This window comes from Chiloscyllium plagiosum, chromosome 39 (genome assembly GCF_004010195.1).
Source record: "Chiloscyllium plagiosum isolate BGI_BamShark_2017 chromosome 39, ASM401019v2, whole genome shotgun sequence".
NCBI classification, from domain to species: Eukaryota; Metazoa; Chordata; class Chondrichthyes; order Orectolobiformes; family Hemiscylliidae; genus Chiloscyllium; species Chiloscyllium plagiosum.
Window position 1 is genome coordinate 18,922,281 of NC_057748.1, and position 23,453 is coordinate 18,945,733.

General features: G+C 40.0%; 1 protein-coding gene across 1 annotated transcript in view; it reads left to right on the forward strand.

The window, feature by feature from the left end:
* LOC122542027 (meiosis inhibitor protein 1-like) overlaps positions 1-22,401 on the forward strand; it is a 187,688-nt gene extending 165,287 nt beyond the window's left edge. Inside the window, exons 23-27 of the mRNA XM_043679317.1 lie at positions 3,493-3,597; positions 10,337-10,447; positions 19,525-19,603; positions 21,272-21,408; positions 22,125-22,401. Coding sequence (XP_043535252.1) covers positions 3,493-3,597; positions 10,337-10,447; positions 19,525-19,603; positions 21,272-21,347 — 371 coding nt within the window. The 3' untranslated portion in view covers positions 21,348-21,408; positions 22,125-22,401. The remainder of the gene's footprint in view (positions 1-3,492; positions 3,598-10,336; positions 10,448-19,524; positions 19,604-21,271; positions 21,409-22,124) is intronic.
* Positions 22,402-23,453: the final 1,052 nt, after the last annotated feature.

Below are 23,453 nucleotides of genomic sequence, written 5' to 3' on the forward strand. Positions count from 1 at the left end.
GCATGGATAGGATAAATAGGCAAAGTCTTTTCCCTGGGGTCGGGGAGTCCAGAACTAGAGGGCATAGGTTTAGGGTGAGAGGGAAAAGATATAAAAGAGACCTCAGGGGCAACTCTTTCATACAGAGGGTGATATGAGTATGGAATGAGCTGCCAGAGGATGTGGTGGAAGCTGGTACAATTGCAACATTTAAGAGGCATTTGGATGGGTATATGAATAGGAAGGGTTTGTAGGGATATGGGCCGGATGCTGGCAGGTGGGCCTAGATTGGGTTGGGATATCTGGTCGGCATGGACGGGTTGGACCGAATGGTCTGTTTCCATGCTGTACATCTCTATGACTCTATGATTATTTACCTCGTTGCTTGAATGTACAAGTGTAATTTTGTTTAGTTTGTATTGTTATTGTGGTGTTGTTGATTTATTGTAATATTAAAAAATGTATTTTTCAATAAAAATATTTTTAAACAAATTTATATTTTAGCAAAGCTGTAGAGCTCATATAAGAGTAATTTATTATTCAGAATGAGCAACACCACAGCACACAATATGTTGTCCATTTCAATGAGAATTATTGCAGAACAAAAATTGGAAATGAATAAAACACAATATTGTAAACATTGAATAATCTGCAGTGATTTAAAAGAAGGAGTGTTATTTCTGTAAAAGGATAAACATGCTAAATTTAAAGAACAGGTGTGAAATGGATATCATGTTGATAAGGCATGCCTGTTTCACAGTTGAGTTTTAACACAAAATGTGTCTGAATTGCCAATTACAATAATTTAAAGTTATCCGGAAGTATTAAAAAAGGTGCTTGCAAAACTTTTAGACACATTTTGCTTTATACAATATATACAAAGTGTGGACTGTGCTGGTAGAGCAGGTTTCATGGTGACCCAGACTGAATGAGGTGGAGCGCAGGTTTTAAGACATGGCACTGGCAATCCTGATGGAGGTGTTCAGGAAGAGAAGGGATGTCCTATAATATTCAGCCTTCTAACCCAGTCTTCAGTATGAACCTATACTGTCCCCTTCCCGTTCTTCCTGTAGACAAAGGGAGACCCTAATTTCTAATTTTCTCCTGGTGACAGCAAAAAGGCCTCCAATGAAGCAGAATAGTACAGCGATCTTATTTTTTTCAGTGAAGTCCGAAGAGAATTTCAAGAATAAAATTAGGATTGTGGTGGAATACTCTCCACTTGCCTGGATGGTGTGGCTCCAATAACACTCAAGAGGCTTGAATCTGATTGGATGCAGCCTTCTTGATTGTCATCACATCCACAAACATCAATTCCCTTCACCACCTATGTTCAGTAGCAGTACTGTAGAAATTCACCAAAGAGCCTTGGACACCATCATCCAAACCCACGACCATTTCCATTTGGAAGAATAAAGGCAGCCACTTTTGACAAGGTTCCCCATGGGATACTGGTTAGCAAGGTTAGATCTCATGTAAAGAGGGGGGACAAGCCACTTGGATATAGACCTGGCTCAAAGGTAGAAGACAGAGGGTGGTGGTGGAGGGTTGTTTTTCAGACTGGAAGCCTGTGACCTGTGGAGTGCCACAAGGATTGGTGCTGGTCCATTACTTTTCATTGTTAATATAAATGATGGATGTGTGCATAAGAGGTATAATTAGTAAGTTTGCAGATGACACCAAAATTGGAGGGGTAGTGGACAGCGAAGAAGGTTACCTCAGATTACAATGGGATCTTAATCAGATGGACCAATGGGTTGAGGTGTGGGCAGATGGAGTTTAATTCAGATAAATGCAAGGTGCTGCATATTGGAAAAACAAATCTTAGCAGGACTTACACACTTAATGGTAAGGTCCTAGGGAGCGTTGCTGAACAAAGAGACCTTGGAGTGCAGGTCCATAGCTCTTTGAAAGTGGAGTTGCAGGTAGATAGGGTAGTGAAGAAGGCATTTGGTATACTTTCCTTTATTGGTCAGAGTATTGAGTACAGGAGTTGGGAGGTCATGTTGCGGCTGTACAGAACATTGGTTAGGCCACTGTTGGAATATTGTGTGCAATTCTGGTCTCCTTCCTATCGGAAAGATGTTGTGAAACTTGAAAGAGTTCAGAAAAGATTTACAAGGATATTACTGTGGTTGGAAGAGGGCATAGGTTTAGAGTGAGATGGGAAAGATATAAAAGAGACCTAAGGGGCAACTTTTTCATGCAGAGGGTGGTGCGTGTGTGGAATGAGCTGCCAGAGAAAGTGGTCGAGGCTGGTAGAATTACAACATTTAAAAGGCATCTGGATGGGTAAATGAATAGGAAGCGTTTGAAGGGATATGGGCCAGGTGCTGACAGGTGGGACTAGATTGGGTTGCAATATCTGGTCGGCATGGATGAGTTGGACCGACAGGTCTGTTTTCATGCTGTACATCTCTATGACTCTAGACACATTGGAATACCGCTACTGCAAGTTCCCCTCCAAACCACTAAGCATACTGATTTAGGAATATATTGTTATTTATTGTTGCTGGGTTAAAATCCTGGAATTCTCTCCCTAAGGGCATTGTGTGTCAGCTATAGTACATGACCTGCAGCAGTTCAAGAATGCAGCTCACCACCTCCTGAAGGGCAACTAGGTAGAGCCAATAAATGCTGGCCTGCCAGGGAAATCCACACCTTATAAATGAATTTGTTTTAAACAGTTAATTGTGATGAAATCTTGTTATTCTAAACCAGGAAATCTTTTGATGTGATTCAAAGGTCTCCTTCAAATGTCAGTGAATAGCAAAAGGTGATGTATGTTCAAGTGGCACAGAAAATTATCTGCAATGTCTTCCTAACTCTCAATGTGTTGGTTCTTTTTGGGAGAGGATGTTAGGTTAAACTATGCATCAAAATGCAGCTTCCTTCAAAGAGTATTAGCAGGGCTATTTAGGTAGTGGACAGCCCTTTAACGGTCCTCCAGATGGCCGTTCCTATTACAGATCTGAACTCCTTTACAAAAATGTCATCTTATAGTAGACCTGACTAAACTAACATTTCAGTTTAAGAACCATATTTAGGTTACATTCAGAGGTCCCTTAGTGCCTGAAAGCAAAGTCATCCCAGATTTTCTGTGACTCTTTTGTGTTTGAAGTAGTTACCCTGCATCTCCACTTGTCAGATGCCAGGACACAATTTCTTCCATTTTCATAGCCTTCACTTCTGCTCCCAGCAGTCTGCTTGTCCCATGCCAAAGCATCCCTTAATTTTCTTCTAGGATAGTTGGCTACCCTGCCCAAAAGTGCCATCAAAAATCACTGTTTTCATCTTTTCTTGGGCTCTGATTTGTATTGTACATTGTAACCATTATTGTAAACATTATCTGCAGCCCTACTAGTCAGATTAATCATTTGTGTTTACTAACATGAACTCTATATTTTTAATTATTGCATTATAATCTGAGAATTACCAGTCTTTACATATAATCCAGCATCCGCAGTTCTTTCGTTTTATTTACATATAATCAATATTTTCTCTGTTAATTAGGAAACAAGAATCTATCTTTAGTACTGGACCTTCTTTCATTAATACAGATAAAGATCGGACATCTTGAGGAAATGGGCAGTATTGATTTCAAACTTCTCTACCATGGTATAATTAATATTATTGTTCTGATTGTGTCAAGAATATTTTTATCCATTTCTCCAATTTGAGAGTAATTTAGTCAGACCATCTGCTTTCTAAGACTGTTGAACCTTGCTGTCAACTTGATTTCTCAAAAGCCTACATTATAGGCAAACATGAATGACTTTCTGGTCCATCCAGTGCTCTACATACAACAGCATAGTGGTTGCATCACTAGACTAAAAATTAAGAAGACTGGACAATGGTCCAAGGACCTGAGTTCATTTAATGCCATGGCAGGTGTGGAATTTAAATTCAGTTATAGAGTCATAGAGATGTACAGCATGGAAACAGACCCTTCGGTCCAACCCGTCCATGCCGACCAGATATCCCAACCCAATCTAGTCCCACCTACCAGCACCTGGCCCATATCCCTCCAAACCCTTCCTATTCATATACCCATCCAAATGCCTCTTACATGTTGCAATTGTACCAGCTTCCACCACATCCTCTGGTAGCTCATTCCGTACACGTACCACCCTCTGCGTGAAAAAGTTGCCCCTTAGGTCTCTTTTATATCTTTCCCCTCTCACCCTAAACCTATGCCCTCTAGTTCTGGACTCCCCAACCCCAGGGAAAAGACTTTGTCTATTTATCCTATCCCTGCCCCTCCACAATTTTGTAAACCTCTATAAGATCACCCCTCAGCCTCCGACGCTCCAGGTTAATTAAACAAATCTGGAATAAAGTACCCAGAGACATGCAATTCTCATTTTAAAGGGTCAGTAAAGGGTTGGCTTGCTGACCAATGGTTTCCTAGGATTTTGTCCTAATGAAACTGTAACACAGGCTGCTTACATGACAAATAACATAAGCAGCACACAATAGAGCAAACAATGATCAAAAAGCCAACAAATCACATCTAAACGCTATAGTCCTGCCATATTTATTCATGAATGGTGATGGAGAAGTAAACAACTAACTGGAGGAGAAGGTTCTCCAAATATTGCCATCCTCAGTGATGAGGATCTGGACTAAACTGGACCAGCCATGGTATTTGCAAAGCAGGTTAGAGGCTAGGAATTATATGGTGAGTCAGTTTACACCTCCTGATTCCCCATAGCCTGTTCATCTTCAAGGCACAAATCAGGAGTGTAATGGCATACTCTCAGTTTCCTGAATGAATGAAACTCCAACAACTCACAAGAAGCCCAACACCATTCAGAACATAGAAGATAGAAGCAGGAGGAGGCCTATGGGCCAGTTCCGCCATTCATCATGACCATGGCTGATCATCCAACTCAATAGCCTAAACCTGCTTTCTCCCCATAACCTTTGATCCCATTTGCCCCAAGTGCTATATCTGGCCGCCTCTTGAATACATTCAATGTTTTGGCATTGACTACTTCCTGTGGTAGTGAATTCCACAGGCTCACCAATCTTTGTGTAAAGAAATTATTTCTCATCTCAGTCCTAAATGGTCTACCCCAAATCCTTAGACAGTGAGCCCTGGTTCTGGACACACCCACCATCAGGAACGTCCTCTCTGCATTTACCCTATCTAGTCCTGTTAGAATTTTAAAAGTCCCTGATATTCCCCCCCCCCCCCCTCACTTTCATCTGAGCTGCAGTGAAAACAATCCTAACCTAGTCAATTTGTCTTCATATCTCAGTCCTGCGTGGCAGTCTGTTTGATTGGGGCCCTATCGACCATCTTAGTCATTCACTCCCTTCATCATTTATGCATAATCACAGCAGTGTGTACCACCTACAATGTCCACTGCAACAATCCACCAAGCTGCCTTCATTTACCTTTCAAATCTGCTACCTCTAGCACTTTATGTACATGGATAGCATATACGGGAGAACACCAAAACTTACAAGTTTCCCTGTAGGTCATGCATCTTCCAGATTTTGAACTATATTGCTGTTCCTGTGAAGTTGCTGAGTCAATGTACTGGAACTAGCTTGTCAACATCACTGCAGTCTGAGTGGTTCATCACCACCTTCTCAACAAAAATTGGAGATGGCCAATAAATACTGGCTTTGCCAGTGACATCCACATTCTTTGAGAGAATTTAAGAAGTATACCTGAACCATGAACTAATTGGCATACGTTTAATAAATATCAGAGAGCTGAATGCCAATGGGAGAAGTAGGTTATGATTCATGGTAATTGGCCTCAATACAGGGTTTTTAGGCAGGTATATTCTTTGGATAATTTTCACCTAAACTATGATGGGACCAGTATCCTGTAGAGTGAGCTTTGAATAGTGGTGAGAAGAGTTCAAGTGATGGGAGATTTAGAAAGTTAAAAACAAAGGATAAGGCAGTAGAATAGGGTTGAGATATGAGTACATGAAACCAGAGTGTGACTGGAAGGAACAAAGCATAAAAATAAAAGTGTACCAGCAAAAAAAACTAATATAAGAGATGAGGATCCAGGTGAAGGGAGATTTAGAAGGACAAACAAAGTTGATGATAGTAAAATGCATTGATGTGAGTAAAGAAAGCAGAGTGATACAGGAAGGAATAGAGACTTTAATGATAATAATTAGAGAGTAATGTCCATACAAGGAATAGTCATAAAAATTAATTGAACTTGCTTTATTTGAAATAACAGAGCTTCCACAATAAGATAGGTTAATTAATTGCACAAATAAAGGTGAATAGTTTGGATCTAATCACCATTACAGAGACATGACCAAACCTGGGAAATAAATACTCCAGGGTACACGTTCCATAAAGAGACCACAAGACCATAAGAAATAGGAAAGAGTAGACCGTTCAAGCCCTCAAAAATGCTCTGCCATCCAATAGGATCATAGCTGTTCCAACACTCCTCATTTATATTCCTGCCCTTTCCCAATAACATTGATTCCCTGACTGATTGGGAATCAGTCAGTCTCAGTCTTAAATATGCACAACTCTGTGGCAAGGAGTTCCAAAGACTCAAACTCTCAGAAGAAATTTCTCCTTATCTTAAATTAGCGCCCCTTGGTTCTGAGACTATACTGTCTTGTCCTGGATCCTCTCATGAAGGGAGACATCCTCTCAGTGTTTACCTATCAAACACTGTAAGAATCCTACATATCTCAATGGAAGAACCTCAATCTTCTAAATTTCAATGAGTAGAGTCCTAACTTGTACAACTTTTGTTCGTAAGACAATCCCCCCATAACAGGGATCATCCTAGTGAACCTTCTTTGAACTGCATGTAATGACATTTTTTTTTAAAAGAGGAGCAAAAGCTACACACCCGGTCTGATCAACACCCTATACAGTTTCAGAAAGAGTTCCCTCCTCTTAAATTCTAACTCCCTTGAAGTAAGATCCAATATTCCATTAGCCTTCCTGATTACTTCCTGCATCTGTGTGCTAGCTTTCTATGTTTCATGCCCAAGTCTCTTTGTGTTGTAGCTTTCTGCAGTTTTTTCACCTTAAATAATACTTTGTTCTTTTGTTTTCTCTTCCAAATTGAGCAACTTTACATTTTCCCACATTACACTGCATTTGCCTACTTTTTGCTCACTTAATTAACTTGTCATCACCTCTTTGTAAGCCTTTGTATTCTTCTCGCAACATACTTTTCCACCATTTTTGTGTCATCTATAAACTTGGCTGAAGTACATTTGCTTCCTTCCTCCAAGTCATTAACATATCATAAACGTTTGCAGTCCCAGCATTGATCCCTGAGGAATCTCACAGGTCACCCACCTGAGAAAGAACCTGAAATAACTCCACAGGAGCCAGTATCTTGTCACCAAGTCACCCTTTATTCATATACCGAGAGTCCTTGACTCTGTTCCTGCTTCCTCAGAGCCAGCTCTCAGAGTTGGGAAAAACCTCTGACACTCCTGTTTCTGTCTGTCAGCTAGAGCTTCCTGATTAGACCAGATTAATAGCCCCAATCAGGTAATTCAAAATCTATGAGGTCCACCTGGCCGACTTTGTTGCAATCATTGCAATCCCCACTGTGTTTCCTGTCCATTAGCCAATTCTCTATCCATACCAATAAACTACCTGCAACACTGTGAGTTCTTCTCAGGCAGAATGGAAAACGAAGAGTAGCCCTGATATTAGGAATGAAATGAGAACGTCTGTGAAGAAGGATCTTTGCTCCAAAAATCAGGAAATAGAATCCTTGTGGTAGAGGTTGAGAATATCAAGGGGTAGAAAACATTCATGGGAGTGGTTAATAGGTTCCCTAATGCTATTTACCATTTGATAGAGCATTAAACAATAATTTATAGTAGTTTGTACCACAGCAGATGTAATCATTATGGGAAACTTTAATCTTCAGTTAGTTTTGACAAATCAAATTTCAAAGAAGGTTTTAAAATGCTTTTGTGACAGTTTCCTGGAACAATATATTATGGAACCAACTAAGGGTAAAATTACTTTAGATCTAAAATTGTGAAGAGGCCGAGTTAATTATTAATGTCATTGTAAGACGTCCACTATGAAGTCGTGATCGTAATACAATTGAGTTTCACATTAAGTTTGAAAATGATGTACTCTAATCACCATAATAATCTTCAACTTACACAGAAACAATTCATGGATATGAAGAGGGAGCTGACTCTAGTTGATTAGATAAATAGACCAAAAGATATGGCTGCAAATAAACAGTGGGAAACTATAAAAGAAACAATTCAAAATGCTCAACCAAAAACATTCCATTGACAAGCAAACTTGTGGGAAAGATCCATCCATTCTTTACTAAGGAATTTATAGATTAAATCAAGAGGTGTATAGTTTTGCAAAGAGTAATAGTAAATTGAGACTATTTTAGAAATTTAAAAAATGATCTCCCTGCTCTGGGAAAAATGTTGTGAAACTTGAAAGGGTTCAGAAAGATTTACACAGATGTTGCCAGGGTTGGCGGGTTTGAGCTATAGGGAGAGGCTGAATGGGCTGTGGCTATTTTCCCTGGAGTGTCAGAGGCTGAGGGGTGACCATTTCGAAGTTTATAAAATCATGAGAGGCATGGATAGGTTGAATAGTCAAAGTCTTTTTCCCAAGGTAGGGGAAACCAAAACTAGAGGGCATTGGTTTAAGGTGAGAGTGGAAAGATTTAAAAGGGACCCAAGGGGCAACATTTTCACACAGAGGGTGGTACTTTTATGGAATGAGCTGCCAGAGGAAGTGGTTGAGGCTAGTACAATTACAAGGTTTAAAAGGCGTCTGGATGGGAATATGAATAGGAAGCATTTAGAAGGATATCAGCCAAGTGCTTGGAAATGGGACTGTAATAATTTGAGATATCTGGTTGGCATGCATGAGTTGGACCAAAGGGTCTGTTTCTGTGCTGTACATCTGTATAACTCTATGACCATCAAATGTTGAAGAAAATAACAATAATTAGAATGGAAGTAAAATGTCAGAAATAACAACAGAGTTTATGGATTTTTTTACAAATATATCAAAGAGAAACAGAGTAGCTAAAGTAAGTGTTGATTTCTTAGAATCAGAGACAGAATAAATTATCATGGGGAATGAGGAAATGACAGAGATATTGAAAATTACTTTGTGTCTGCCTTCACAATAGAAGACACAAGCAGTATACCGGAAAAAGGGAGTAACTTAGGGGCTAATAATTGTGAGTAAATCAAAGCAATTAATATCAGCACTGTAAAAGTACTGGAGAAACTTGAGAAACTAAAATATAACAAATCCCCAGCCACATTCTATAGATCTTAACAATATGCTGTAGAGATAGTGAGTGGGCTGGCTTTGAATTTCCAAACTTCCTTAGATTCTCAAATAATTCCAGAAGATTTGAAGTTAGCAGATGTATTCAAGAAATACTAAAGAGGGAACTATAAGCCAGTCAGCCTAATATGAGTCATCAGGAAACTACTGACATCTATTATTAAAGAAGCTTGGATTGAGCATTGATCAATGGATACAAAGCAGACAGGAAGAATAAATGGGCCTTTCTCAAATTGACACGGTGTGACTGGAGCAGTACTGCATGGATCAATACAAGGATTTAGCTATTCACAATCTATATTACTGGTTTAGATGAAGGGAAAGAATGTAATGTGTTAATGTCAGTTGGAAATACTAGCTGTAAGAAGGGCACAAAGAGCTTGAAAACAGAAATATTCAGATTATGTGAGTGAGCAACAGGATTGCAATTGGAGTATATTGTGGGGAAGTGAGATTATTGAATGGCTGTTAGAGTAGAAAAGCAGATTCTGTCAAAAATATGAAAGCTTTCAGTTGTTTGTGTTCAGAAGACATGGGGGTATATTCATACAAGGAATAAAGTTAGCATGAGGTTTGGCCACTTAAAATCTGTGCTACTTATTCTTGTTGCAAAGACCAGAGGGGTTTAGCCATCCTGACAAAGATTTCTGCTTTGATCATTAACATTTCACAATAAAAATGTTCTGATTGTGATCTAATTGCAGTTTTTTTTAGGGGGGAAATGTTACTCATGCTGAAAAACTATTATATTTACTGCAGCAATAGCCACTTGAGTTCATTGTAAATGATTGAGTTGTTATTTCCTATAGGGCAAAATAAATTGAACTATTGTAATTACATTGATGTAGATGTCATGTGATAGCCATATCCATTTCCAAATGTAACTGTTTTATGTAAATCAGATATTTCAGTAACAGTGAGTACATTAGTACACTGACATTGTTATCCTTCAGCTAGATTTAATGTTAGCATAATATGCACATATTATAGCACTTAGTTAAATAAGAGAGTGACTGAATTTAAAAATTAATGCTTGTTTATGTTCTTGAAGTGAATAACTTGGCAGGAAAATGCAAAGCCTTGAGCACAGAACTCCTCCAACCTGCCTTAAACATCTTTTACTGCAGTTTGAAACAGACCTCAGGCTACAACAGAAACAGAGGTAATTAAGCAAAGCACATCTGGAGCGTTATATACTTTTAATTACTGTTTTAGTTGCAGGGTTAACAATACAAAGTCCTCTTTCTGAGTTTAGGCCTCTTGTGTAACTTGACAAAGCAACTTATAAGTGATACTTGACATGTCACGTGTCCTTTATTGCTTTGGCTCACTGGATTTGATGTTTTAGAATTTTTACAGATGTGAGAGTAAGGATTATTTATATGGCCTTTTAGTTGCACTTGGTTTCAGATTCAAAGGTTGTGAAGACTTTGAGACATATGAAAACATGAAAGATGATGCATTAATGTGTTTTGTGTCTATTAACTTTAATATCAGCCATGATCTTAATGAATGGCGGAGCAGCCTCAACAGGTCAAATGACCTACTCCTGCTTCTTTTACTGTGAAACTTGAGACACGGAGAAAACCCACCAGTTACTAGCTCAAAAACTAGAAACCCAAACTTGTAACAAACTATACTGAATATATATACATATCAATAACACAATTAATGTCACACTGTGACAAAGTGTCAGCCATGCTGTATCTGTGCCATGAGCAAAAATGATTTTCTGGCTGTTGTGCCATTAAATTGCTAGTGAGGGGCAACATCAGATTGCCAATGCTTGTCTGAATGCACAACAGACTTTGAAAAACAGGGCAAGTGCAAGGGATGCCTGTCTTTCGGCAGATATCCACTGAGTGGTGAGTTGTTCCAGGAATGGCACATGGTAAGATGGGTCAATGTTGAACAAAAGGGATACCAAGGGGGCATATAGGGGTAGTCAATGAGGTCAGTTTGGTAACATATGGAGTGAAATGTCACTAGGTCTCACTGTGATAAACCCTCCAAAAAAATTCAACACGGCTGGCACTGGCAAACTTTTTCAGAATAAGTCATAATATCGATTGCATTTAAATATTTATTTTCAGTCATTATTTTAAAAGGTAAAGACATAAATACGCATTTATAGATATATATGTGTATAATTATTGTTAATACAAGGATTTAGCTATTCACAATCTATATTACTGACTTAGATGAAGGGAAAGAATGTAATGTGTTAATTTCAGGTGGACTTCAAATATTCTCATTATTAATTATACAGTTGTATCAATGTTGCTGTCTAATTCCTCTCTGATGGAGTTGTTGGAGAAGATTTTAGAGCTGAGCTGGTCAGAGCAGTGTACTCTTGAACGTTTCCCTGATGACCTGGTTAGTTCTGTCTGGTTATTAATAGGCTCTTTAGTCCAAAGCCAGACCAATTGTAAGTCAGAGGTGAGTAGTATAGATTAATTAAAAATTCCTCAAAAATATATAAGTCTTATTTTAGAATGTGTTGTGAGATTGATTACTTAAATGTATTTTAATTTTGTGTGTGTGTTTAAAAGATTTTTTACATTTCCTACTGTTCAAATGTTTAATCATCCTTTATGTTAACAGTTAACCATGAAATTGTTGATCTAAACATTTAGAATGAAATAGGATAGAATAGAATCTTCTATGTAGATAGTTGATTGTAATAGTGTAGTTATAGATTCTGGTCTGCAGTTAGGAGCAAGCTTCTAAAGCCTATGTCTCAACTATATTGCTATCTGGTTTAAGTTGTTTTAAATAGGTAATCTTGAAGATAAATAATGTCTTAAACATTTGATGTTTTTGTATATTTTTTGGTTTTTCCTTCAATGCCTTCTTCCAGTTTTGCATAGTCCACTCTCCTCATCTCTTTCTTCACAATTACTACCTTATGCTTTTTATCCCTTTCTTCCTCTTCTCAGTCAAGATTCTTCAATACCCTCAGACTTTCACACAGTTGACCTTTTACAACTCTGCTAGTAAGTAAGCATTCAGTTACAATATTGTAATGATTGTTTGAAGTACATCAAAAATGTTGAAAAAGATCTCCTGTTTGGACTGAGCAATGAAGCAAGGCAACTGGGGAAATTTGCGCTGGAGTGAGTAGTCTTTAATAAACGTATAATTTGTTATAAATTACATTGGAAGACTTTTAACTCTCAATGCAATAAAGCTGGTCTGTGCATATACTGGGAGAAAGTGAGGACTGCAGATGCTGGAGATCAGAATCGAGACTGTGGTGCTGGAAAAGCACAGCAGATCAGGCAGCATCAAAGGAGCAGGAGAATCGAAGTTCTCGGGCATAAACTCTTCCTGTCAATACCTGCTTGTTTATGTATGCTTCTGCAAGGTGCACTTCCTGTGCCTTGTAATTATGTGAAAGTAGCCTGTTTCATGCTTTGGAGTAAGAAATAGTTTTAGTTTGTATCTTCTGGGTCCTTGTACATACTGGAGCTACCTAGATCTGTGCAGAACTAACTTCAGTTATCAGAAAACATGCAATATTAATTTCACTATCAAAGTGACTGAGGATCCACCATCTTCAGTTGTTGAAGCAGCTTGAGAGGAACTCCATTGCCTTCATTCCATCCCTGCAATTCCCATGTGACCATGCAGTTCAATGGTTGCCAACAGGGTGTCATCTCCTGGCAACATGGAGTTACACGGTTGTCTCATCTTGCCCATTCATTGCTCCACATCTTATGGATATATGTTTGCCTGTACACATCGCATCTGTTCAGTGCTATGTTCCACTCCATAAGGGCTATCATTCTCTCATTGGAGGAAGCCCATGTAACAGAGAAATTGGTATGGATAGATTCCTTCATTGTATGAGTGATTAATGTCTCCGGAAATTGACAGATGTTCACACAGTTCATACTGATGCTAAAACACCTACTTGCTGATGACATTTGAGGCCCATTACTTGCATGGATAGAAATTTGGTTGATGGGGGATTCAAAACAGTGGCGATCTAACAGGTCTGCCTTGCTGAGCTCTGCACCACAACTCAGGCAAAGTGATGCTTTTACCCTCCCTTTATTAGCTGTTTTGGTAAAAATTGGTAGTTTTAAGTTCCTAGCATCTTTAAATATTCATTTTAGCAATTAGGAAAGATGACTAAAGGTAAAGGACTGCATGGATCGCAACAAGCAGGGTACTCCCTTACAGCAATGGACACACCCACGGCCGCAGCGTTGATCCCCTTGGATGCCCCTTTGGACTTACGTGCTCAGCAGAGTCTGGCTTTGGAGTGTGTCAAACTCAGAGAAAACATCGAATCAGCGATGGAGGAAATCGAACCAGGCTGGAACTGACCTCGGCCATGCTGCAAAAGCATGAGCAGGAGATGCAGTGTCTCGGGCAGCGTGTGGAGGAGTTCGTGCAGTGGACCATAGCATCGAAGACTGTGGCCGAATATTCAACGGGACAGATCCAGGCCCTGGAGAAGCAGATACAGGCCTTAGTGGAGCAAGTCGACGACCTCAAAAATTAAGGTTGAAGGAAGAATATCCATGTTATTGGGCTGCTGGAGCGAGAAGAAGTCAGTTGTTTTGAGCAATGGCTGCCCTCAATTTCATTAGTCATCCAGCATTCCCTATACCTACCAGCCTTTCCTTTCATCCTAACAGGAATATACTTTCTCTGGATTCTCATTATCTCAGTTCTGAAGGCTTCCCATTTTCAGCCATCCCTTTACCTGCGAACATCTGCCCCCAGTCAGCTTTTGAAAGTTCTTGCTTAATACCGTCAAAATTGGCCTTTCTTTAATTTAGAACTTAAGCTTTTAGATCTGATCTATCCTTTTCCATCACTATTTAAAATCTAATAGAATTATGGTCGCTGGCCCCAAAGTGCTCCCCCACTGACTCCTGTCACCTGCCCTGCCTTATTTCCCACGAGTTGGTCAAGCTTTGCACCTTCTCTAATAGATACATCCACATACTGAATCAGAAAAGTTTCTTGAACACACTTATCAAATTCCTCTCCATCTAAACCCTTAACACTATGACAGTCCCAGACTATGTTTGGAAAGTTAAAATCCCCTACCATAACCACCCTATTATTCTTACAGATAGCTGAGATCTCCTTACAAGTTTGTTTCTCAATTTCTCTCTGACTATTGGGGGATCTATAATACAATCCCAATAAGGTGATCATCCCTTTCTTATTTCTCAGTTCCACCCAAATAACTTCCCTGAATGTATTTCCGGGAATATGCCCCCTCAGTACAGCTGCAATGCTATCCCTTATCAAAACACCACACCCCCTCCTCTCTTGCCTCCCTTTCTATCCTTCCTGTAGCATTTGTATCCTGGAACATTAAGTTGCTAGTCCTGCCCATTCCTGAGTCATGTTTCTGTAATTGCTATGATATCCCAGTCCCATGTTCCTAACCATGCCCTGAGTTCATCTGCCTTCCCTGTTAGGCCCCTTGCATTGAAATAAATGCAGTTTAATTTATTAGTCCTTCCTTGTCCCTGCCTGCCCTGACTATTTGACTCACTTCTGTTCTCAATTGTACAGTCTCATATTGATCTCTTTCTTCACTATCTCCCTGGGTCCCACCCCCACCCACCTTACTAGTTTAAATCCTCCCAAGCCGCTCTATCAAATTTCCCTGCCAGTATATTAGTCCCCTTCCAATTTAAGTGCAATCTGTCCTTCTTGTACAGGTCACTTCTACCCCAAAGGAGATTCCAATGATCCGAAAATGTGAATCCTTCTCCCATACACCAGCTCCTCAGCCATGCAATCATCTGCTCTATCCTCCTATTCCTGCCCTCACTGGCTCGTAGTGCCAAGAGTAATCCAGATATTACTACTCTCGAGGACCTCCTTTTTAAATTCCTGCCAAGCTCTCTGTAATCTTCCTTCAGACTCTCGCAGAGATTATCCCAGATACTGGCTCTTCTTTGCATCTTTCGGGCTGCTGTATAGTTTAGATCTGCAAGTGGTGATTTACCAGGCAGAATGACTTATGATGCGTGGGAAAGATTGCTGTTTTATTAGCTCATCAGAAATCAAGTTCACAAATGAGTTCAGCTGCAGGCATCACAGATAAGAGCTGTATACAGGAGAGCATTGAAAATGCAGACCAAGATTTCTGATGCATTATCAAGTCTGCCAGACTGCTTCTATCATTTTCAGTGTAACATGAATAAGGCCACTCTTAATATGTCAGAGGGTGTCCTCACCAATATAGGAATGGTGACCCCACCAATACAGGAATGGTGACCTAATAAGTGACAACACTTATGGACTCAGCTTGCTGTCTGCTAAAACACTCCGAAATAAAAACAGAAAGTGTTGAAGATTCTCACCAGGTCTGGCAGCATCAAGAGTCATAGAGTCATTCAGCGTGGAAATAGCACCTTTGGCCTGCATGTCTATGCTGATCAACAAACACCAAACTACACTACTCCCATTTTACTATTCACTTCATACATTAATGATCTGGATGAAGGCACTGAAGGCATTCTGACTAAATTTGCAGATGATATAAAGATAGGTGGAGGGGCAGGTATTATTGAGGAAGTGAGGAGGCTGCAGAAAGATTTAGGAGGAAGTGAGGACTGCAGATGCTGGAGATCAGAGCTGAAAAATGTGTTACTGGAAAAGCGCAGTAGGTCAGGCAGCATCCAAGGAGCAGGAGAATCGTCGTTTCGGGCATAAGCCCTTCTTCAGGAATGAGGAAGGTGTGCCAAGCAGGCTAAGATAAAAGGTAGAAAGGTGGGACTTGGGGGAGGGGCGTTGGGAATGCGATAGGTGGAAGGAGGTTAAGGTGAGGGTGATAGGCCGGAGAGGGGGTCAGGAAGAAGATTGCAGGTCAAGAAGGCGGTGCTGAGTCCAAGGGTTGGGACTGAGATAAGGTGGGGGGAGGGGAAATGAGGAAGCTGGAGAAATCTGCATTCATCCCTTGTGGTTGCAGAAAGATTTAGACAGGTTAAGAGAGTGGGCTAAGAAGTGGGAAATGAAATACAATGCAGGAAAGTGTGAGGACAAGCACTTTGCTTGGAAGAATAGAGGCATGGACTATTTTCTAAATGGGGAGAAATTTCAATGATCTGGAGTACAAAGGGACTTGGAAGTCCTAGTCCAGGATTCTCTTAACATAAACTTGTTGGTTGAGTTGGTATTTAGGAAGGCACATGCAATGTTGTCATTCATCTCAAGAGGGTTTGAATATAAAAGTAGGGATGTACTTCTGAGGCTTTATAATAAAGTGTGGTTAGACCACACTTAGAGTATTGTAAGCAATTTTGGCCCCCATACCTCAGGAAGAATGTATTGGCCCTGGAGTGGGTCCAGAGGAGGTTCGCAAGAATGATCCCAGGAGTGAAAGACTTAATACACCTATATGAGGAACATTTGAGGACTCTTGGACTATACTCGATGAGGTTAAAAGAATGAGGGGGGATCTGATTGAAACCTACAGAATAATGAATGGCCTGGGCAGAGTGAACGTTGGGCAGATGTTCCATTGGCAGGAGAGACGAGGACCCAAGGACACAACCTTAGAATAAACGGAAAACCCTTTAAAACGGAGATAATGAGAAACCTCTTTAGTCAGAGAGTGATGAATCTGTGGAATTCATTGCCACAGAGAGCTGTGGAGGCCAGGTCATTGAGTAAATTTAAAACAGATATAGATATGTTCTTGGTTGCCAAGGGGATCAAAGGTTATGGGGAGAAAGTGGGAAAATGGGGTTGAGTAACCTATCAGCCATGATGGAATTCGGAGGAGACTCGATGGGCCAAATGGCCTAATTTCTGGTCTTATGGTCTTATTTACCTGCACTTGATCCAAAGCGTACTATGTCCTGGCATTTTAAATGTTTATCCAGATGCTCCTTAAAAGTTGCATGAGTGCCATCTCTCCACCACCTCTTCGATAGCACATTCTATACTTCTACCAATCTCTGATTGAACAAATTTATACTCAGCTTTCGTGTAAACCACTTACTTCTCACCTTAAACATGTGCCTTCTAATCTTAGATACATCGGCCATGTGGAAAAGATTACCATAATCTATCCTATCCATGCTTCTTAAATTTTGTGTATGTCTCAGTCAAATACCCCCTCAGCCTCCTCTGCTCCAAGGAAAACAAACCCAGCTTATCCAGTCACATCTGTGCAGAGAGAAACATAATTACCATTTTAAGACCAGTTTGACTCTTCATCATAATGCATGGAAGTTAGTGTTTGGTTATTTAATTTTTTCATCTGGTTGAAGTGGCTGTATTTGCTTAAAACTGAGGATTCTTCCGATTTTCTGCTGTTGCTCAGGTACTAAGATGCCAGGATGTTGGACCAAACTCTATGCATACTTCTACTTCTAAGTGGAAGACCATCACTAGCCACATTGAGTAGCTATCATGAGCTACGTCATCATTGATTTTTTTCCACCACCACAGGGTCAGAAGTGGGGATGTTTGTTCATTTTTGCACAATGTCCAGCACCATTCATAACTCTACAGCTACTCAATCTGTGCATATCCATATGCAGAAGGTCTAGACAATGTTCAGGTTTGGATTGAAGAGTGGATTTAACGTTAATACCACACCAATGCCAGCTAATGATCTAACCATCTTCCCTTAACATTCGGTGTCATTACCATTGGCCAATATCCCACTATCAACATCCTTGGGCGGGGGTTACCTTTGGCCAGAAACTTAATTGGACCCCTCATATATATACTCTGGTTACAAAAGCAAGTCAGAAGCTGGGCACTCTGCTGTGAGATTACTCCTGTCCTCCTAAAGCCTGTCTACTATCAGCAACACACATCTCAGGAGCGGGATGGAATACTCAGTACTGCTCTGTTGAATGTAGCTCCAACATCAAGAAGCCTGATAACTCCCCAGAAGAAAGCAATGTGGTCAATTGACATCATTTTCACCAACTTGCATGGTCAGTCCCGCAAACACTGACTCACAACGGAAGCAGTATGTATCATATACAAGGTACAGTACAACAACTCACTAAACCTCCTTCGACATTACCTTCCAAAGCAGCAACTCCTAATACCTAGAAAGATGAGAGCAGCTGAAACATGAAAACACCACCTGTAAGTCCCCTCCAAGCCAAAAACAATCCTGATTTGGAACTATTTTGTTGCTCCTTCCATTGTGTCACCAGATGGAGTGCAGCAGTTTTAAGGCAAGAGCTCACTACACTCTTCTTGAGTGAGATAAGGGAGGGCAACAATTCCAGCAGCAATATCCATGTCCCATGAAAAACTGAAAAAAAGATACAATCCAGCACTGGTTAATGATGGAAGGAGTATTCAGGACCTAATTCAAGACATTGACTGTTAGCTTGTTAGTCCTTCCAACATCAGCACATTATTTCCCAAAAGGGAAAATTGTGTCTGAAGATATAAACAGACAAACTTACTTGAAGTGGCGATATAGACCACTCCACTTTGTGTTATGTTCATGCTGGGTCTGATGTGTTTGATTTCCCTCCCTCTCACTCAATCTATCTCACAGCAATTCCCCCACCCCTGATATACCAGAACACTGCCAACCTGGGCCTCTAATTCTTCAGATAATATGCAAAATATGTAGCCATGTGCTTCTCCTCTGCCATCCCATCAGCACCTCGTCATCAATTCTTTCTTTTGTCTCTTTTTCTTCATTGGAGAGATTCTCATTAGTAGTAATAATGTCTGAAGCTCACTATCCAATTGTTCTCTGCATCTCCTTAAAACTGCACTCCCACATTTCTGTACCAGAAAAAAACTGTATTGTTTAAGGAATTGAGAAAGTTATCTTGATGAATACTTACTGTTCCTTAACCTTCTGCACTCCAGCCCAGAGCACCTGAATGTGCAACAGGAATTCTTGCTCCCTAGTTTTATACTTATCTTCAAAATATTGGGTGTCCACAATTTTCGCCTTTAATAAGACAAAGCTGCAGTAGGAATGTCAAGGTGATATGTAAAGTGAATCCTCACTTCATTTGAATGCTGAAGTCATGGGAGTATGCACCTGACATCCACTGCAGTAATATTACGCCCTGTAATTTCAAGTAAGTTAGAAATTTGAAAGTAAGTCCAGGAACCTGCAAGAGACACATATAAAGTTTGAAGTATTTTGAGAAACTTACCTCAGTTGTTGGTTTTGTATTATTAACATTTTTCAGAAGAAAAAATGTTGATGTTTTTTATGATCTATGAAAATTGTAATTACTTTGTTGTACATAAATTGGACAGGTTCACAGAACTATCAGTTTGAAATTGAACAAAGTCTTCCACTGCATCAGCTTCAAAAAGGACAGCTTAACACTACAAGGTGGGCCCTTTCTGTTTGTTTTCCTTAAGTGATTTATAATTGTCAACTTTGATGGAACATGATCCTGCATGTTTCATCACATAATCTCCTGCTTTCAAGATGCCCACTTCAGAGCTCTCCTAATCATTGTCCAACATGTCAGTAATTTCATGGCTCACTGGAGTGCTATTAAAATCTTTGTTACCTGATTTGAATGATTCTTGACTGTCAGCAAAGTGCAGTTTTGCCACTTGAAATATTTTTCTAAGTAATTGATAAAAGCTTTCAAAAATTTACAGTGGGAGAAATTGCATGCATATTCTTGGAACAATACTCCTTGCATCCTGATATCGACTTCCACTTCTAGACCTTCCCACTGCCTCTGAGCATTTGCCTGAAGGGTCTGTTCCCAGCACAAACATTGCAAAGCATGCCCTCATCATCCCCCTAGCCCTATGGATATGGGCCATCCCTCTTTATTTTAACCTCTTCCAACAAGACCTCCATGTAATGTGTGAAAACATTTGGTAGGTGTTCAAAGTATCACAGCACAGATTCAGTTTTCAAATTACCACACTTCTTCTAGCTACCAAACACTTTCCCTTTAACAGGTGCATTGAAAAGCACTAGCTACCATGTAGAAGGAGCTTGACACCATCCAGGCTACTCCAGCCTGTAGTACACATTGACAAAACATCCCCTCCACCACCAGCACTCAGTAGCAGTGTGTACCATCTCCAGAAATTCACCTAGGCTACTTAGGCAGCAACTTCCAAATGCACAGGATCATTTCAAAGTACAACGACAGAAGATACATGAGAATAACACCACCTGCACGCTCTCCTCCAAGTCACTCACTAATCTAACTTGAAAGAACATTACAGTTCCTTCAGTGTCACTGGGTCAAAGTCCTGGAACAATCTCACCACCACCTCAAGGGGAGCTAGAGATGGGCAATAAAAGCTGGCTCAGCTGATGAGGCCTACATCCCATGAATTAATATATATTTGTAAAAACTCTTACTTTATTAAAGGCGCTGATTATAACAGCAAAGAAGTTATGCTAATCCTTTGTCTGGTTAGGCTACAGTTGAAGTTTTGTTGCCAGTTCTGGGTCTCACAAGAGAGGATGCAGAGGAGATTTTGCTAGGATAGGACTAATGGTATTTCAGTTGGAAGGAACTAGAGGAGCTGGGATCATTCTCTTTAGAGCAGAGGTACTTAAAAGAAGATTTGACAGAGGTGCTTAAAATTTTGAAGGGCTTTTGCTAGCAGGAGAAATTTCCCTGTGGCTGAGACAAGCCGAAAACATAGATTTTAAGGGAATTGGGAAAATAACTGGAGATGGCATGAGTGAAAGAGATGCGCATAAAATTATAAAGATTCGGTTGCATTGCCTGAAACTATGTTAGAGGCAGTTTCAATTATGACATTAAAAAAAGCAATTTCATATATTTGAAAAGAATTGCCAGGCTATGAGTGAAAACATAGGAGAGTGGGACTAATTGGATAGATCTTTCAAAGAGATCATGCAGATCCAATAAACTAAATGTACTTGATGCTGTGCCTTTTTATGACTCCGATACTGGCACCGCCAGTTTGATAAAAGGTCATAGATTTTTGTTCTGAGATTGAAAATGATGGCAATTTACTAAAGATATTTTCTGGTGCGTTTTGCTCTATTCCCTAGGATGTATTCTTCACTTTTTGAAGATTGTCTTGAGAGACAAGTTTACATCTCCACTTCTTACCATTACCAACCCTAACACCAGGAATCATCCACTACAGGATCAAGATGCCTTGCTGTATCCACTGTCGTATAAACAGGTCTTATTACTCTTCATCCATCTGCAGAACTTTCTGGTTCAGGTGAAGATATTACCACATAAAATTAAAGGAAATGCTGAGATCTTTTTGTTAGTTATATTTGTCTGCAATAATCAGTGTAAATGGAATTAGGTGTGGACAAAGAATGCTTCTTGTTTGCCTGACCTGGTACAATAACCGGCAGACTTCATCTGAAAATGCATATGTTTTTGTTCACATGCTGGTTCATCAGTGGGCTGCATAGTGCACCTGCTATTTTTGTCAAATAGAGGGTAGCTTTAAGGTGCTGTCCAGAAAAAAGCTTAACATTTTTTTGATTGGATTTAGGTTAGAAGAATGCAGGAATATGTTTACTGGCCCCAGGAAAATAGAACAGTCTGCTTTTTAGTCACTTTGGTAGGGCTTTCTTTCCCTCCACTGAATGCTGACTTCTGGCTTGGCTTAGTCTTGCAGCTTTGTAGCTCATCCAGAATAAGTTGATGAAGCCTGAATTTCAGAAAAGTTCAGAAATCCTGAAAATGGTTTCAGATAATGGGGGAGTAGAGGGGCATTGTGATGAAGCAGTTCTGTCAAATTAGGGTGGGAAAGTAAGTAAACATTACTTAAATCATACCCGTACCTTCGAGATAAACAGTTGAGATTTAGTCATTATTTACAGTAACAGATGTATGTATACATTTGATAGTTTTGTAAATTATTGTAATTTTTAATTGCAGGGAGATGACTTCCTTGTTTATGCTGCCACTGGTTGTCTTGAAGCGATGGTGGAATACTTGCACATTAAGGACCAAGTCACACGTAATGTTAAACCCTCAAACTGAATGCTGAAAATGTAAAATAAAAGCAGAAAGTATTGTAAGTACACATCAGGTGTGTAAACATCCTAGAAAGTAGATGGTTCGTACTTTCTGACAAAGGATTTGCATCTAAATTAATTGGCGTTTCCCTTTTGGATGTTGACACACGCAGTGTGTATTTCTAAGATTTTCTGAAGTAAAACCTGATTGTCTTCATGTTCCTTGTGAGATGAAAATCAGAGACAAATGTACCAATTTTGTACTCCACTCAAAGGATGGAATCTGACAAATCAATTGATGCAGAGTGATATCAACCGCATGGGTTCAATTCTTGTACTAGCTGAGGTCACTATGAAGGTCCCACTTCTTAACCTCATCACTCGCCTGTGGAGTGGTGACTCTCTGGTTAACGTATCACCTGCCGTCTCTGTCTAATGACAGAGCAGCTCTATCAAGCTGCTCAGAATGAACCTCAGCAAAAACTACAGATCTCTCTCCTGACTCCAGACTTTCTTTGCAAAAGCATGTTCCAGAAAGAGATGTGTGACAATCCCTTCACCAGTACATCTGCTTCGAGAGCAGTGTGTGATGGCACACAGCGAATAGGCATATCTGAATGATCTAACAGCCAGTGCCCTTCTGACTAGTAGCCAAGCTCCACCTTCTCCTTTCCCTGCAAGGTCTCGAGGATGCTACATGCTGACCACTTCCTGATGGACTTGTGGTCAAAGGTGCTTCTCTTTGCAAGTTTTTCCCTGAAGGACAAGTAACACGGAATACTTAGAGCATTCCACAGCATGGTGGCCAGATCCATCCTTTACAACAAAGGGGACAGTTAGAACCACAGTACATAGTGAACTTGGTGTTTGCTTCATGAGGGTCTATGTATAGCTTGATGCAGCTACACACAAAGGTGGATAATGAGATAAGGGCAGAATTTGGTGCATTCTTCCCTTCCTTATCCACAAATTTTTTTTTATTTCAAAAATATACTTTATTCATAAAATAATTTGATGGTCTGTACAGTTGGTCATGCCATACATATGTAAACATGTACATACAGAGATCAGAATTTATCATTTTTATACAGGTCTGTACATTTTTCAATCATATGCCCATATAATTAGCTGAGGCGTCAGCAGAGCCCAAATGACTGCATGGGCCCCCTGTTCTTCGTTAGGCAGGCAGACTTTACACAGTGGTCTTTCCCCACTTCGCCTTGGCGGCAGCTGCCCCAAACTTCAGCGC